A 19,250-nucleotide genomic window follows, 5' to 3' on the forward strand; every position below is an offset into this window, starting at 1 on the left:
TTGTCTTCTTGCCCTTTTTGCTGCTGTGCTTACCACTGTACCTCTTGCCTAAATTAAACTCGTGTCAGCAACATACAGGCGGTCCCCGGGTTACGACGGGTCCGGCTTACGACGTTCCGAGGTTATGACGCTTTTTCTTAAATATTAATTGAAAAATCCGCCCTGGGTTACGACGCTTGTTCCGAGATTACGACACGGACGCTTCCGACACTCCGAGTTAACGACGCTTTTAAAAAACGCATACTATGATCAGAATCCTTTATAGTTTAGCACAGTATATTAATAAAAATAAGTTTTTGGTTAGATTACAACAAAAATTTTGAGGTTATGATGATTTTCGACACTTTTTATGTCGTATTTTTTAAATTTTTTTAGTGACGCCTCATATGCGGAACTAGTTTCCGAGCGAATGAATACACTAGCTTGGGATGCGCAGTTTATAACAGTCCAAAAGCGCAAATAATGAAAAAATCATTGCTTGTTTCCAGTATACATAATTAACAAAACTAAGTTTCTGGTTAGATTACAACGCAAATTCCAAGGTTACGACGGTTTTTTATGCCTTTTAAAGATACCTCATACGCAGAACTAGTTTCTGAGCGGAGGGCGCATAAATTAATTTACGCTATTAAAATGTATGGTAACCATAGTCAAGGATAAGGAACGCATTCTCAAACAGTATACATATCCTTTAATAATAAACAGCAAAATATCATTGAAACATTATTTCACTTATAAGAATCCATTTATACTCTACTTAGACTTGGATATAAAAACCATAGTTTCTCTCTCTCTCTCTCTCTCTCTTTGTATTTTCCGACGAAAATAATCACTAATTAGTGTATTTTGATGTTTATTTTCATGACTAAATACGATTTTATAATACAAAAATGATTTACTAATTTTCAAATATTAATTTTGATTTATACTGTATTAGTAAGTTTAATAAGTTGAAATGATATCACATAATAAAAATAATAATTCTCTCTCTCTCTCTCTCTATTACAAAGATGTATGTTTTTTTTATGATAAATAAATGATTTACTATTTTCAAATATTTATATTAATTTATACAGCAATAATATCAATTCATTAAAGAAAATACCATAGTGAATTAGTAAGATTTTAGCTTATATTTAAAAAATTATGGAAGAATGAAGGAAATCCCAGTCTTCTTCCAGTAACTCTTTCTCCAGATCCAGGTACTAAAACTGTCAGATATATCAAGTTCTGTGACAGCCAGGAGGGGGAAGAGCTGCAGTGTTGCAATCACGTGTTCCTGGGATTTTTCCTCCCCTCTCTCTCTCTCATTTACTGAGACTCGAGATTTTTTATGTACTTGTACTATTTGTTTTTAATACTTTCAATTAATAATAATAATAATAACTGTAATTACAAAATTCATATGTGATAGTATTTTAAAGAAATACAATACGTACTAATCTATCCATGTCACTTTTAATTAAGGTTAACTCTCTCTCTCTCTCTTTTGCCACACAAGATAATAATGTGTCATAGTGGTAACTCCCTCCCTCTCTTTCGGTGGAAGCGTTTTAAGTATTTTTTGAGAGAACAGAGAGAGATAAACACTCTCTTTCTCTCTCTCTCTTTTACCGAGATGAAAGAATATTTATGGTACTAGTATGTAAAATGTTTATTGATAATTCAGTTAATTTAAATAATAATAATAATAATAATAATAATAATAATAATAAGAATAATAATAATAATAAAACTTTAAATACAAAATTCATAATGGTCGTATTTTAAAGAGATGAAAATTACCTTTCCATTTCACTTGTAAGGATAATTCCTCTTTCTTACTGAGATGAGAGAATTTTTATGGTAGATGCACGTGTTTATTATATTTTCAAATAATAATAATAATAATAATAGAAGTAGTAATAATACGATAACTAATTTCAACAGAAAATTCTTCCCTTTGTCTTTTTCTGTATCAATTTCCCTACCTCATAACTCCAGTGACACTCGGAGCTTAACAATGCCATACAATGGTCAACGAATTTAATGGTTTTATGTAATCTCTCTCTTGTATTTTAATGAAAATATACAGTAATTTGTGACAACACAGTGTTGCACATGAAAAAAGTAAATTAGTGATAATTTTAGAGATACAGCCCCAAGAAAAATTGCAAATTAGTGAAATTTTCCCTGTGGACATGTTTTCAAGAACGTCGTTCCGGCTTACGACGATTTTCGGGTTACGACGCGTCTTAAGAACGGAACCCCCGTCGTAACCCGGGAACTGCCTTACTTAAATTAATTATCTCCTGTGTAACATGATACCTTTATTAGTGAATGTATACTTATATTGGTTTCTATGTGTCTTACATCTAATCATACCTTAACGCATGTTGTTCCTGTGAGAATACATTACCATTTACATGTACATATAGTATTCTTGGCACAAGTTGGAAACAGTAGTTGGAGCTATGTAACAAGATGGTTAATGGGTGGTAGGTAGGTAACTAGTGGGGCACTGCCGAGTCATTTGTTGACAACTCATTTTTTTTATTATTTTTTTTCCATTAAGTCATGGATCTTGAGGCTTGACATGATAATATCCTGTAGTGTTATTGTAGTTGGTGATTAGTATGGCAGGGGTACCAAAATTTTGATTTTGTTTCTCTAGCAGCAGACTATATATATGTAATCATGCTGATAAGCAAACTTTCAGCTTTGATATGTAGACAGTGTCCACACACACAATGCATATGATTTTTTTTTAATACTTTTTCTATTTTGTTGACTGAGGCCTCACAGAGCTATGAAGGATGAATGAATGTGTACTACATATATCTGTAAATCTATAATTCAGACTTGGCAACAAAAAAAATCAACAAAATGAATCTTGGTTGTCTCCTGTACAATACAAGTAATAACACATATCCAGTGAAACAATGAAACCAGCATGAATAGCAAAATAAAAGGGAAAGGATAAGGTACAGAAGAAGTTCGGAAAACTCCTTGTATGGAGTAGTTAAACTGATTGTGAACGGTTATAAGTGCAATTAACTGGATGCTACTTGAGGTCAATGCAGAACAGAAACTTACAAAATATCAACTGGAAGTAGTGTCTGCAGGTAAAGATCCAATACTGGAACTGAATGAAACTTGAGCCCATTCCTAATGTGAGTACATACTATTTAACATAATGAAAAACTTATAATCAATTTTCTCACTCTAATATCAGCACTGAAGATTACAAGCAACCCATTGCAAACAGATCAAACAAATTGTAACATCTTATATTTTACCCTGCAGAAATGTCAAGTCAGAAATATGGCCAACAATGATTGATGAAGTTTGATGAAGTTAAGTCAGAGACTAAACTCTTACAATTCCTTAAGATAGAAAGTGCAAAGTAAAAGTTTCAAACTAGAAATGTTGGTGAGCCTTGACTTTGGCTAGAAAACTGGTTTCCTAATATTACACTGAAACATGACTACATACTGGCATTCACATACATAACACTGCATCTATAATACATTACCACATTTTTAACAGTATAAAATGAAAAAATATATTCCTCACTTGCTCAATCCAAACATTCATGTTATGCTGTCACATTTAGAAACCAACTTGATGTAACCAAGACTGTAAAGAGACTTTGTGATGCTGAGGAACTTCTTCAAACTGTTTTTGATAGCCTTAGATAACTAATCTTCAGAGCACAAGTAGGTAACAGCACCAGTGAAAAAAATAGTACAGAAGTCAAGATACTGTTATGGTCTTTTATAGTATGTACTTGTATGGATTTAACTAAAATATTAATTTTGCAAACTGGAAGACATGCAACCACAACCTGGAAGTTGAGCCACTAAAAGTTATTATTCCTCTTGGATAAAGCACCTACTACTGCATTTGGCCCGCTAAGATACAAGAAGCATATTGCCAAATACTGACCATGAAATGATAATTTTCTTTCACAACACCAACCAGTATTAAGGGGACCGTCCGCTATGGCGGATGACATGTCAACTTGAAAAAATAAAAAATAGAGTTATTACTTGTATCTATGCAAAAACATGCCGTGCATGCTTTCCAGAAGTTTCAGCCAATTATTTTTACAAATAATGAAGATATAGCGGTTTTTAAATGATGACGTCATCATAACGGCGTCGTCTGTATGACTGAGTTTGACAGAATCGTTTTTGCGTGTTTATTTTTGCATATATACAGGGATTTTTCAGATTTTTTTCGAGATTCTCATACATCTGGTAGCAATGAAAGGTAGTGTGAGTTGAGAGCTGGTCAGAGCGGCTATTTATAGGCGAGAGCCGCAAGACTCAGAGAATGACTCAGTTACGCCACAGACGTCAGAGGAGTTACATGCACTTCGTCACTTGCGTTTGGTCACTAGCTATTTACGTTGTTTTTATAACTTCTTAGTGAACTTATAGCAATGCCGAAGTTACCTAAGATCAAGAAGGCTACTCAGCAACTAAGGCTAGCAAAATTAACGAAGGCCAGGAGTGTGCTGAAAGAAAAACACGAAAATTCATTGTTATCAGCGCCCTCATTGTCTCATGCCTCGCCGTCAACATCATTGTCTGGTGTCACGCTGAGGGTATTAATACCACTTTTAGGGGTAGGACCAGGATCCTTGATGTAGAAATCAACAATAAAAGTACAAATAAAGCAATTATAATAATGTTGTTTTGACTTTTATAAGAAAAAAGCAAAATTTTCATAGCAAATCTTTGGGAGCTCATAACTCAAAAACATACTTATGCGCATGTCGGTAACCATTACTCGGTTATTTATTATCCAATTTTGGAGAGAAAGATATCATTGGAAAGAGGAATAAAAATCCCATAATTCTGTGTGACAGAATTTTGATTTCTTTTTTTTTTTTTAAAGAATTTTTTGAGTGTCTAGACTAAAAAAAAAAAAAAAAAAAAATTCTGTCACAGAATGTTCCGTATATAAAGAAGTGTTTATGGTATGATTTTCAATACAACTGATGTCATATTAGCGGAGAAATCTCTACCTATTTTTTTTTTTTTAAATCATAATTTTTGCTAATAAAACAAAGTTTTTGCTTAAATGACTTGAAATTTTTATATGATGAAGGTATTATATATGTATATCTAAAACATATATGAAAATTATCTATTTTGCGTAAAAAATGAAAAAAAATAGACATCATAGCAGACGGTCCCCTTAAGCAAATTTCACAGTCATACCTCATTGGGAAATATTCCTGTTGTAGTATGAACTGTAGATTTCTCTCAACTCTTCTGCTGAACAACCTGAAAAGTTGCAGTATTCCAAACAAAATGTTTAAGTCCATCTTAAAAGACAAATAAAACATTGCTCTTACTTGAAGACTAACAATATGCCCCCAAAAATCTTATCAAAATTTCATCTGATTTTGAAACCTCAGTGTATTTTATAATAAACTTAAAAAATAATAGTGATATAACAATTGAAACTGTTTGATATAATACATAATAAGCACACTCTGAACTTATGCATTTACCAAGAGCACAATCAGTTATATTATGTAGGCAATAACAATGCAATGAGCCACAATAAATGGAAGATATAAGTGCTGAAAAAAAAGTGTTGTCCAACTGCCTCCCACTAGTAACATTTAGGAATAAAGAATGGGTTAGTGAGAAAACCTAAATGGGGTGTCACAATACAGCCTTTAGTCAGCACAAGGTTTCCATGTACAAATAAGTGAAATCATAAACTTAAATGCTTAATTATATCATTGTTTAACCAGACTCCTTGTGCTGACATTTTTAACTCTCATAGGGCTGGTCCAAGAAGTGATTTTTTATTCTATTTAATGTACTGTATTAAAAAAATTACCAGAGTCGATACTTATACAAGAAAACAAGGTTGAAAGAGGCACAAGCAAGGCAAAAAATACTCATAATTGGTTCTGGGTAAGAGCATTTAAGATAATTACCAAAATCAGTAATGAATTACCATATTACTGATCCCTTACCGGAATGAAATTCTGGATTCTAAATTATATATTTTGTTCAAGCAACAAGGGTACAGAACTGTCTTGTATTTGCTTTTCTTCATGTATTGCACCAAGCATATCATACCACAATAAATATTCTTTGTAAGTCATGAAAATTTTATTGTATGTGTAACTGACAAGATTTATATTATATATATAATAATACTGGATAAAGCTACTCATGTTTTTTGTTGAGACATGATTAAAAGAAATGAAATAGAAAATCTATGAGAGTATTGATTGTCACTTCTAGGATTTTATGGCTATTTTTTTTTTTTTATAAAATTAGGTATAAAGGATTTCTTCATCTTGCACAATGTAATGAATGAAATCATGAAACCTTATAATTCCTTATTACAGTTTTGTATGATAGAAAATTCCATATACATCTGACAGTAAATATCCGAAATACTGGTAACATTAACATCGTGTGACAAAAGAGTTTATAATTTACTGAAAATTCAGGTGCTGGTGTTCTAGCAGACTAATGTTACAATCTGTAAATATTTAACTGAAATGATTCCAAAAATTTATTCTAAACTGTTTCAAGACTTTGCCTTCACATGGCATACCAACTCTATAACCATTTCTTTTCTCAAACAGTATAGAAAAAATAGAGGTTACAAAACACAACAGCATTCACACCTACATGCATACAATATCTTTATGATGTACAACAGTTATCCACTAGACTTTATCTTCCTTCAGGATATTTCAGCTCCCAGTCTAGTGAGCTGGAAAAGAAATGAAAATGTTAATTAAACTGTACACGTGTTAACAATTACCAATTACAAAGGTAATTATACAAAATATGAATTTCAAATTAAGATCTACAATCCTTGGACCAGTTACTGTTGCAACAATTTAAGGTTGTAAAAAAAATTCTAATTCAAAATTTAATTTACAAATTTTTCACTAACATGTTATTTTAAGTAAGAAAAGAATATTCTTACCTGCTTATTAAATTAATAACATATGGTTAACTGCTTATTGAATTAAATAAGAAAAGTAAAAATCCCTTCAAGAATTACAAAATTTTGTCAAAATCTTTTCTGAGAAAATTCCAGACAATGGCTATTTTTCATAACATGCTACAGGAATTATTAAGCAATTCCTTTACCTGGATTTTATGTTCAATAAATACCTATAGTAAATAAAAAGTCATCCCTAAAAAAAATAATAATAATCCCGCCAAAAAAGGCATCCCTACAGACACTAATAAAGTGGAAGACTAATAAAATAGTATGTGAAATATAAATTATTGCATATCTTACCTGACCAAGGAATTGCTCTGAATTAATGACATCTGTGCATCCATATATAACCCTCTTGTTTGCAGCTCCAGCTTTTTTCTTGGCATAACTGGCTATGTTACTGTATTCCATGTAGTTACCACCACCCACAACAAAGATAACTGCATCCTTTAATGATAAGTTTACATAAAAGATTATTATTAACAATAAGAAAATATAAAATGGATTCAAAAATTATTCTAAACATGTGAAATTTACATAATATCCATAAGTAGTACTAGTGCTTCATACCTTATCAGCTTTCCGTAAATTTATAATCTATGTGAATAATGACAAGGTGAGCGACTTGAACTATGAGAGCCAAGAGTCGCATTTATGTTTTCATGGAATTTAATTATTCCCATTACTGTTCCAGACTGTGCAAAATTTTGGGCCATGCACCTACATGAATCTTTATGTGTCAGCCTAGTTTTCTCCAAATATCCAGTGTAATCAATTCTACTTGTGATAATAATCATGTAACATGATTGGTGTTTGAATTTTAAAGTAGCAGATTAGCTGATAAAACAGACTCTCCAAATTTAACATACCTACTACAAATTTGATTCAATAGCTACAAGACTACAATAATTATGAATCTTCAATAAGAGGAGGAAAATAAATTTGTGCTTATGCTTCAGCCACTACAACAGCAGAAGTTGTCAACAGTGAGAGATCAGTGTTTAGTCAAAAGCCAAAAGAAGTTGATATTTAGTTAGGCTATAAAACAGAACTGTGCCTCATGGGAATAGAAAGAACTTTTCAAAATCAATTCACAGACCATTCAAGCACCAAACCATTTGTAGCCAGTAGAGGATGGCTATATAAGTTTACAAGTAAATCCAGACATTAAAATATAATACAATAGAAGATTTCACATTTGCTGATCATGAAGCTACTGCCAAACTTTCCACTTAACTAAAAGAGATCATAAAGGAGAAAGGGTACCTTCTAAAGTAAGCTTCAAAGTGCAATGAAACAAGCTGCTGAAAGACACTCAATCTGAGCTTCATTCTCAAAAGTGAAAGAAAAGCAAAATCCTTCAAAGCATGAGAGGGAAAACTTACACTGGCACACCTATGCTCAGAACTGATGCTACATGATTGCATAGGATTTTGTTCAAAATTCACTAACCAGTAACCTAACATGCTCCATATTCATCTATTATTTCAATGCAAAATGACTAACAATAGGATAATCTTCTTGTGCCAGCTGGAAACCAGTTAAAACAATCATAGAATGTAAAGCATGAAATATGTGGCATCTGACAACTCATGCATATACAACGTGGATGCTAGTTGTCAACCAAACACAGTATCTCATGCCATGTTAGTCTTTCCCCCAAACCCAGGAAAAAATTGAGAAAGGCAGCTAGAGGTGGGCAGTAAACGTTAAGTCCTCAGGTTTGTTAGCTATGAAAACTATAAACTGATTAAAAAAATGATATTGTTAAGATACAATAAAGTTTGTTCATACTTACCTGGCAGATATATATATTTAAAGTACCCACCCACCTCCCCTCAGGAGACAGTGGAGATAGAAATCTGATAGAAAATGGGAATGGTTCCTGATACCCGCCTCCCAGCGGCGGGAATGGGTACTAACCACCCTACTCCCACTATGTGTGTCGTAAGTTTTTAGAAATTCTGTCGGACTTCAGAGAATACAGCTATATATATATCTGCCAGGTAAGTATGAACAAACTTTATTGTATCTTAACAATATCATTTTGTTCATGAAACTTACCTGTCAGATATATATATAGCTGAATCCCACCTTTGGCGGTGGGAGAGACAGAAAAGGATTTTAGGAAACATATACATGTAGATGATTGACATCTTGGTTCCTTACCTGTTAGCATAGCTGACTTCGTGATTACTGTCACCCAAGCCTGCATCTGCTTCACTAGAGTTACCAACAAGGTAGTGACCTGTGTAGTTGGTGCGCTCTAGATGATCTGTCAACGGGGACGTGACCACAATGTGACTAGACCATGACCATACTTCTGAGGACAACGAGGCAAAACCACCACCTAAGTTAGCCTAACAAAATACTCCCACATAAAAAGGCTAATAAAAGGGAAGTCCGCATTCGGCGGCCGACCCTACAACCATAAACATTACAAAGATTAAAAAACTCACCTACCCTTTTCTATGGGAAAGGATGAGTGCTACCTCCTGGCCCCAAAATAGTGTCTGCGGCGACGTATGGCCCAAGAGAGTAACAATTTTTGTACGTCGTTCTCACCTCCCGTAGGTAGTGCGAGGCGAACACCGAGTTACTCCTCCAAAAAGTGGCACTCAAAATGTCTTTGAGGGCCATATTTTTCTGGAAGACTATCGAGGTCGGAATAGCCCTCACTTCGTGAGCGTTTACTCTCAACAGTCCAAAGTCACTGTCCTTGCAAGACGAGTGCGCCTCCTTTATGGTGTTCCTTAAAAAGAATGCCAGCGCATTCTTGGACATGGGCATATCTGGTCTCTTGACCGAACACCATAAGTTCTCCGCAGAACCTCTACAATTCCTTGTTCTTCGAAGGTATTCTCTTAGAGCCCTGACAGGACACAGGACTCTTTCTGGCTCTTGACCAATGATCTCCGCCATACCCTTGATCTCGAACGTCTTAGGCCAAGGGTCAGAGGGGTTTTCATTCTTAGCCAGAAACGTCATCCCCAAAGAGCAGACCGCATTATGCCCTTTGAAGCCGACATGCTTACTTATAAGCTTGTATCTCGCTAACTCTCTTCGCCGTCGCCAGAGCAGTTAGGAATACAGTCTTCTTCGTCAAGCCTCGCAAAGACGCAGTGTGAAGAGGTTCAAAGCGACTTGACATTAAAAACTTCAGGACCACGTCTAAGTTCCAAGGAGGCAACTTAGGAAGAGGCACCTTGGTGGTCTCAAAAGATCTCGATAGATCATGGAGATCTTTGTTATTCGCTAGGTCTAGACCTCTATGGCGAAACACTACAGATAAAACACTTCTGTAGCCCTTAATGGTCGACACTGCAAGCTTCAAATCTCGTCTGAGATAAAGGAGAAAGTCGGCGATCTGGCTCACAGAGGTCGTGGTAGAGGAAACTCCTTTCTTCTTACACCAGCTCCTAAAAGCTGCCCACTTTGATTGGTACACCGCGATTGATGAAGGCCTCCTTGCGGTGGCGATAGCTTTAGCCACAGGTTTCGAAAAACCTCTCGCTCTGGCCAGCTTCTGGGTAGTCTGAACGCAGTCAGACTCAGAGTGGAGAGGTTTTTGTGGTACCTCTCGAAGTGGGGCTGTTTGAGCAGATCTCTCCTTGACGGAAGAGATCTCAGAAAATCTACCAGGAAGGACATCACCTCTGTGAACCAGTCCGCTGCGGGCCAAAAGGGGGCGATTAACGTCAACCTCGTCCCTTCCGAAGCTGCAAACTTTCTTATCACTTCCCCCAGAATCTTGAAGGGGGGAAATGCGTAGAGGTCTAGGCCCATCCAATCCCATAGAAGGGCGTCTACTGCTACTGCTCCCAGATCGAGAACCGGGGAGCAATACAGAGGAAGTCTCGCCGTTCTTGACGTCGCGAAAATGTCCACCAAAGGACATCCCCAAAGACCCCACAGCTCCTGGCATACGTCCTGATGGAGGGTCCACTCTGTCGGCAGCAATTGTCCTTGTCGACTGAGGAGATCCACACGGACGTTCTCGACTCCGGCAATGAACCTTGTTAGGATCATGACTTCTCTCGCCTTCGCCCAAAGAAGAATCTCTTTCGCTAGTGCGAACAGGGAGCGAGAGTGCGTTCCTCCTTGCTTCTTCAAGTATGCCAGGGCTGTGGTGTTGTCCGAGTTGACTTGGACTCCGCGATGGGAGACTTTGTCTTGAAAGAACCGGAGCGCTAACTGAATCACTGCCAGCTCTTTGAAGTTGATATGCCAGGCTACCTGTTCCCCTCTCCAGGTGCCTGACACTTCCTCCCCTCCTAGTGTTGATCCCCACCCCGTGGATGATGCGTCGGAGAACAACACTAGGTCGGGATTCCGAAGCTTGAGGGACATGCCCTCTGACAGCTTCAACGGATCGAGCCACCATCTTAGATGGCTCTTTACCTCTTCTGAGATGGTTAAAATCATGTCGAGGTTGTCCTTGTCTGTCCAGCTGTCCGACAGGAAGAACTGAAAAGGTCAGAGGTGTAGCCTCCCCAGGGAAACAAACTCTTCAGCGAGGAAATGGTCCCCAGCAATCATCCATTCCCTCACCAAGCATGAATCCTTCCCAAGAAAGGCTGACACTTTTTCTATGCCTTGTTGCTGACGTTCCTGGGACGGAAAAGCCCGAAAAGCCACTGAATCCATCTGAATCCACAGATACACGATGGACTGTGTTGGGGTCAGATGTGACTTTTCGAAGTTTACCAGAAGTCCCAGGGATGCAGCTAAAGACAGAGTCGTTTGCAGGTCCTCCAGGCACCGGCTCTGCGAAGAGGCTCGTATGAGCCAGTCGTCCAGATAGAGCGAGATCCTGATGTTGCAAAGATGGAGCCACCTCGCCACATTCTTCATTAAGATGGTGAACACAAATGGGGCCGTACTCAGTCCGAAACAAAGAGCCCTGAACTGAAATACCTTTCCTTTCAGGACGAAGCGAAGGTACTTCATTGATTGGGGATGTATCGGGACATGAAAGTAAGCGTCCTGAAGGTCGAGTGATACCATCCAATCTCCAGGTCTTAAGGCCCCCAGAACTGACTGAGGTGTCTCCATCTTGAACCTCTGCTTCTCTATAAAGAGGTTCAGACGACTTACATCCAAGACCGGCCGCCACCCTCCTGACTGTTTTGGAACTAGAAACAATCTGTTGTAAAATCCTGGCGATGCCAGGTCTAAGACCTGTTCCACTGCTCCCTTCTCGAGCATCTGCTCGAGCAGATCAAAAAGTATCCTCCGTTTCTCTCGAGGATACGACCAGGTGTCCGCCTCTCTCTCTCTCCAGGCTTCTACGAACAACTGCAGCCTGGCTCCTACCGGCGACTGAAGGACGGATCTCTCATTTTTTACCCCTAGACTTAGCCGGGGCTCTACCTCTAGGGAGACTTCTTCCTCGGGGTGAAGATCTAGCTGAAGTTCCTCCACGAAAGGGCTTCTGCTTCCTAAGAGACTGGCTTCCTGAAGACGTGGAAGGGCCAGTAGGACGTCGCGACGACTGAGCCAAAAGATCTTGAGTGGCTTTTTCTTGAAGGCTTACCGCCAGATCCTTCACCATAGCCTGGGGGAAGAGATGGCTCGAAAAAGGCGCATACAAAAGCTCTTCCCTCTGTGAGGGAGAGACAGATTTAACTGCAAAGTTGCAATAAAGCGATCTCTTCTTCAAAACGCCTGCAGAAAAATGAGAGGCTAACTCCTCCGAGCCATCCCTGACGGCCTTGTCCATGCATGACAATACACTGGACAGCTCCCCGAGGCTAATCGAATCTGGCTCACGAGACTGGTTGTCTAGCACTCCCAAGCACCAGTCTAAGAAGTTGAAGACTTCCAAGGACCGGAAAAGGCCCTTCAAAAGATGGTCCAGTTCTGAAGTCGTCCACGAAACTTTAGCTGAAGCTAGGAGAGATCTCCTAGAGGCATCCACAACGCTGGCGAAATCTCCTTGCGCCGAAGTAGGAACCTTCAGTCCCAACTCTTCACCAGTTTCGTGCCACATCCCTGCCTTACCACTAAGTCTAGACGGAGGCAGGGCGAAGGTGGTCCTTCCTTGTGCTTTCCTAGATTATATCCAGGTGTTGACCTTACGGAAAGCTCTCTTGGTCGATAGCGAAGTCTTCATTTTAATAAAACCAGGCGTCTTGCTTGCTTTCGACGAGGAAAACTGTGAGGGAGGTGAAGGAGGAGCAGAAGGAAGGAAGGTATCCCCGAACGAATCACGGAGAAGCCGAGCCAAGACTTGGTAGTCCGATGAAGCAGACTTCGAAGGCTGTTCTCCGTCAACATCCTCAGAAGAACAGTTTAACTCGCCTTCTCCCTTACCAGAGTGAAACCCCGAAGGAAGAGGCAAAAGTCCTTTCGCCCCGAGTCTCATATCCGAACGATGTCGAGAAGAAGTGGGGAGCGCAATCGAAACAGAATCCTTCACAGTAGCAGGATCAGATACCAAAGCTTGTGGAGAACGTGATGTTGCACGAAGCCGTGAAGCGTCAGCAAGAGTCTCGGGAAAAGCGTCTGAGTGAGAGCGAACTTCCACGTTCGAGCCCAAAGCGATCTTACGAGCGTTCCTACAAGCATCCAGCGGAGCGTCCATCCTAGCGTCCAGTGAAGCGTCCCCCCGAACGTCCCGCGAAGCGTCCCTTCGAACGTCCCGCGAAGAGTCAGGTCCTGCATCCTAACAAGCGTCACGTTGGGCGTCGAAACGAGCAGGTCAAAGAGGAGCAAAAAAGGAAGACGCCCTTTCCTTACTACGAGGATCAGCACGTACTGAAGTCCGTACAACAGGTACAACTTCGTCATCAGCAAAAGCGTCGAGATCGGAATGCCGATCGTCCTCTCACCGAGAAGAGAGGGGAGAGCAATGAGACCTCTCTCTCTCCAAGGGAGCAAGAGTCAGATGACGTCTACCGCCACCTCTAGACGAGCACTGGGGAGAAGAACGAAGTCTAGAGGGTGAAAAACCAGGAGACGGGGAAGAACGAGGAGAAGGCGGGGGAGACTGTCTGGTCCTTTTAATCGGCAGTCTGTTGTCCTTCCTGCGACGAGGAACCGTCTCCTTCTGCTTAAGCAACACATCCAGTTGACGTTGCATAGCGAGGATGATCTCAGTCTGCGAAGTCTCCTTACGAGGAGAAGAGCTTATAAATATACCAAGGGATTGTTGTTGGTTTTTTCTTGTCTTTTATGATAGTATGTTGGTTGTAAATGTAATTTTGCAATGAAAAGTGCAAAGAAATATTTGAAAAAGCTTGTAAAAGTAAACAAAAGTTACCGAATCTTTGTTCTCGGTAAATTTACGTAAATATTTTCTAACAAATATGCTAAGAATTTGTTACTGATTTTATTTCTTATCTGTTTTGATATTGTGTGAGCAATAATTATAATTTCACAAAATAAAATAAAATCATTTATTAGAAAAAACGTATATAATTTGGTAAAATTCACGATTGTCTTGTAAAAGTGGCTCCACGGGGATTGTAAATAGTCATTTTCAACTTCTCATTGTTGCTACTCATTGTTGACCTATGTTACACCAGGTGGTCCTTGTTGCACCACCACTCTAATGATTGTGTCACACATGTCCCACTCACTCGATATCAGTTGGGCACATTCTACATTTGTATTTACATTTTTTCAGTGTTGAGGTGTAAAAACAATCAAATAGGACCATTTCAAACTTTATGGTTGCTTTGGAAGCATTATTAATGTTATGACAAATTTTTTTCATTTTTTCATTTAACACTTGAACTGAGGTTTGTTTGATGACGACTTCGTTTTGGTCAAATGCATCAGCGATGACTGAATGAATGTGTTGAAAATGTTTCGTGAGTGTTAATGTTTCTTGAGTGACATTTTTTAAGTATTGAAATATATGACAGATTTCACTCTTTTGGAACATATTATGGCCTTATTGTATGCAATAGTTAATCGTGTTTTGTTCATATGTGGAACAAACCCTTGGTTTTAACAATAGGATAATCTTCTTGCGCCAGCTGGAAATAGGTTAAGGTATTCAAAGATTGTAAAGCAAGGAATCTGTGGCATCAGGCAACTTATGCATATATGAGGTGGAGCTGGTCGTCGACCAAGTATAGTATCTCATGACACGTTAGTCCTCTTTGACCACCTTGAAGAATAGCTTTTGTTCTCCTTCCAAGCCGGTTGCTATGTTTGCCCGTGATTCTTTGTGTATGTGGTTGTGGTCAGGTGAGTTAACTCCTAGCTGGTTTAGGGTACTTATACCTCCCTCCAAGTATAAGTCTATCCTATTGTTAAGACAGGGTTTGTTTCACTTATGAACAAATGACAAATTTGTTCATGAAACTTACCTGTCAGATATATGTATTTGAACTTTCAAGATAAGCGGTTATAAGCATTTTAAGAGAGGGGGGAGGTTTCTAAGTATTAGCTGAATCTAGCTATTTGTGGGGGGTCCGGTATACATCCCCCATGAATACAGGGGGTTCACTGTACAGTGAATCTCAATATTCTCAATAAGAAAAAATAAATAAATAAAATAAAACTTAATACAAACCTGGAATGGGGTTCTCGTCCGACTTGCAGCACTGTTGTCAGTTGGACGAAGTAGTTTTGGGTCAAAGTACCGATATTCTTTTTCTTCTTCACTGTTTTTTAGTTCCATGAGATGATCAACTATTCTTGTGATAGGCAGTTTCTGAAATACAACACTCTTAAAAACTACTATTCAACAAAATCTAATACATTAGAAATAACTTTAACACTTGACTACAGTTGCATGTTTTTCAAGAAACAAAAATTCATTCTTTGAACATAAACCAGTTAATTTACAAACTGCTAATTCTCTGGTAACAATGATGCATTATTGAAGAATTAATGAAGAACCAAATAACTGTTAGTTCTCACAGGGCTGGCCAACAGAATTTGCCATTTTGTTTTAATAATAAGGTTTATAATTTTAGGCATTACATAAATTACAATTCCTTAAAAATGTTACAAGTGAATTACTTGAAATGATGGAGATTCTTAAAATATTTCTTCAGCTCATTTGTTTCCAAACTTAAAATGTATTCATTGTCAAATCAACATAAAGCATGTTAAAATGACAATTTGTCGAAAATTGCATTTTTCCTAACTATACAAACCTGAGGTCCTTTAACAATAGGAAGTAGCTAGCGGCAGCAGGAACGGTCGTAAGCTTCGAACAAGGGGAGAACGGTAGTTAACTGCTTGTCCGACAGTCGCGCGGCGTAAACAAATCACTTTTGCTTTTGGCCCATGCAAAATACGCAGAGTGAGGGGTGGCATGAGGAGGGACTATATGTAAAGGACCTCAGGTTTGTATAGTTAGGAAAAATGCAATTTTTGACAAATTGTCATTTGTTCCGATACGTAATACAAACCATCGGTCCTTTAACAATAGGAAGACTCACTTCTTGGTGGGAGGAATCTGAGTCTTTTGATGAACAGACTGGTGTGCGTCCATCCCTGGAATGCCTCCCTGGTCGTAAGAGTGAGGGAGGGATCCAAGCCTCTGTCCGATTGATCGGGGTGTGCACCGCAGGATCAATGGTCAGACCTCTGGGCCGAGTACTAAGAGAGAGGCAAGCGAATCTCTTCGTACCAGCAAGCAAGAACTTGTTCCTGTTTGCAAGAGGCAACATAAAGTATGGGTTTGTCTCAAGCTGGCATCCACTTCCTCCCCCTTGTTGGAGGAAGTGGTGGATATACGCTCCTATCCCTAGTGAAAGGGATAGGATGGGGCTCTGTTGAGTAGCTCACCTGCATCTCGTCCTTATCCAGCAGGGTGACGACCGTGTCCCTCTACCCACAGGTAGAGGGAAAGAAAAAGATGGGAAGAGGAGCCAGTCACACTCTCATTCACTCATCCATTCTTACGGTCACACCAGGACTCGATGCTGTTCAGCCTGCGAGGGTCTGGGTTCGCTACACAACGTGTTGAGCAGCCACCACGGGTCCCAAGGAAAAAGATCCAAGGACCTGTGGGCAATATCCTGAAGGCAGAAGGAGGTGCATGTGGTCTGGTTGGACCAGACCCCTGCCTTCAGTACCTGCGCCACGGAGAAGTTCTTGCGGACAAAGCAGCATCTCCTTCGCATCGAAGGCGGTGAAGTCCATTAGGGAGGGGATTGTGAACGACTCGAACCGATTGTCAGGGACCGAAGGGTTCTGAGTCTTCACTACGAAGTTCGGTACGAAATCGAGCGTCATGGATCCCCATCCCCTGGATGCTTGACTTCACAGGAAAAGTCATGCAGTTTCCTCAGAGGAAAAGAAGGGAATAGTCGCATGACCTATCCCTCTTCTCGACTTCGGTGATGTCCAGTACCCATACTGGTCTGTCTCGCATCCTCCTATCCCCATGCAGCGAAGTTCTCGGTAGTGGATAGGACACCGACACTCCAGGTGGGTGTCGATGGTATGGGTACTGTGACAAGCTATTAAGACGAAGTAATGATTGCTCTGTAACAACCGAACTAAGTCCACAGCGTAGTTCGTAACTGACTCGGGCGCTCTGACAGCTGCCGACTGACTGGTTCGGTATCGGAAGTGAGGCAAGTTGTCCAAGCATCCGAGTAAGTCACGTGACCTTCGCCTTTAAAGGGTTATGCCGAGAGACCAAACAAATAATGTATTTGTTTGTCACCAATGCCGGACAGCGAGGTGATGATTCTCTTAAGGCATGTGCCCAACAGGCGAAAGTCAATTGCCTTCATAGTTATTGAATCTCAGCTAAGGAGAAACAACACTATGTGCCCTTGAAGACGAAGGTAGATATTGAATGCAACCTACATCTTCACAGACGAATCGAGAGAAAGATTCTCAAGATTCAGAACCTGTGCTTACAAATTACTGAAAACGCTAACCGCTATTTCATTGCTGTCCGGTGAGAAGTCGTAGTTGCAATGAAAACGGGGCGTTCTTCAGTAAAGAAACACAGGGGAGAGCAGCCTGAAGAACTGCTTCTCATGGGCTGAACGTTTGGAAGTAGAGCTGGCAGGTGTGGGAGTAGGCGATGTCTTTCAATACATCTGCTAATCCGGGGTGAACAATGAATAATTGCACACCTACGAATACAAGATATTTTGAGGACAAACTCAGATTCCGCAAAAATCATTCGCATTATCGCAGTGCGATGCAGCAAGAGACTATTACAAAATTCTGTTACCGTGCGGTAAACAGAAAGATGAAAGTCGAAGAGATATCTCTGTTGTAAATTCTCGCAATACTGAAGGCGATGAATTCGAGCGTCACAGCAGTAGATGGTCATTCATGTATGCGAGAATCCCCGTTAATCAGAGACTTAAGTCCGTGATTGCTGGGCAGAGATACGGTTGGTATTCAATCAAAGCAGGGGAGAAAGACATAACCAACCGTGCATCTCGAGGCGGCAGCTGGTACTGAAATGCCTCGGGTAATTCAATACGCAGTAGCTGTCGCTGACTCGTCATCCTGAGTTGCCAAGTAATCCTTTCCACGAAGGAATGCGTTCGGCTAGAAACCACCGAGCATAAAAAGATATGCTCGAGCAATTATATTTAGGCGAAACGAATTTCGGTAAATACAAAAGCTGAAATGGTGTTGTCGTGACAAAACCATAAGTAATATAAAATTGAAACTGGAAACTCCTGGAAGGTTGCTGGCAACCCCGAGTTGCAGTTCAATTAGAATACTCCTCGTCTAAGTCGCAATCCGTAGAGTAACTAGGATATGCGCCTACCCCTCGGACAATTCAACTGCTTAGCAGAATCATGTCGCGAGGTTAATATACATAGTATAATTGTAGGATTCTGAACAACGATCTCCATCCTAAATTCTTTCCTTCAAGAAAACAAAATAAGGATTGGAGATCGACCACCTTCGATCTCTATCAAAGAGAGTGAAGGAGAAGTCTTCCTCGAAGGAAAGCTTCAATGGTGAACAGAATAACTAAGACGATAGTTCAAGCCAAACTGGATGTTCCCGTCCGTTCTTCTCTATTCCAGGTTGGTCGCCTACTGTGAGATAGTCTTCTTTCAGCAGCAGTCTTCTTCCCAATGCTAGAAATTCCAGGAATTCGAGCATAGGCGAGGTTCCCGATTATCGTGTAACAATTATCGGGGATTCTCGTCTCGCTCACTTTGGACCGTGGTCTCGCCTAAGTGTTTGGAGATCGTAAAAAACTTGAACACTCTGAATGCGCTAGAAATTCCGTAGAATTCTAAGCACTCTGCGAAACCCCCACCGAATTCGTCAAACGATATCGGCTGGTGGTCCTCTCGATTCCCGTAGAAATCGAG

General features: G+C 39.7%; 1 protein-coding gene across 1 annotated transcript in view; it reads right to left on the reverse strand.

Annotated features, from left to right (window-relative positions):
* Positions 1-2,815: 2,815 nt before the first annotated feature.
* Positions 2,816-19,250, reverse strand: part of LOC135211087 (sec1 family domain-containing protein 1-like) — a 136,257-nt gene continuing 119,822 nt past the window's right edge. The window contains exons 10-12 of the mRNA XM_064244161.1: positions 15,506-15,646; positions 7,279-7,425; positions 2,816-6,738 (exon numbers count right to left, since the gene is read on the reverse strand). Coding sequence (XP_064100231.1) covers positions 6,709-6,738; positions 7,279-7,425; positions 15,506-15,646 — 318 coding nt within the window. The 3' untranslated portion in view covers positions 2,816-6,708. The remainder of the gene's footprint in view (positions 6,739-7,278; positions 7,426-15,505; positions 15,647-19,250) is intronic.

Source organism: Macrobrachium nipponense, chromosome 4 (assembly GCF_015104395.2).
Source record: "Macrobrachium nipponense isolate FS-2020 chromosome 4, ASM1510439v2, whole genome shotgun sequence".
NCBI classification, from domain to species: domain Eukaryota; kingdom Metazoa; phylum Arthropoda; class Malacostraca; order Decapoda; family Palaemonidae; genus Macrobrachium; species Macrobrachium nipponense.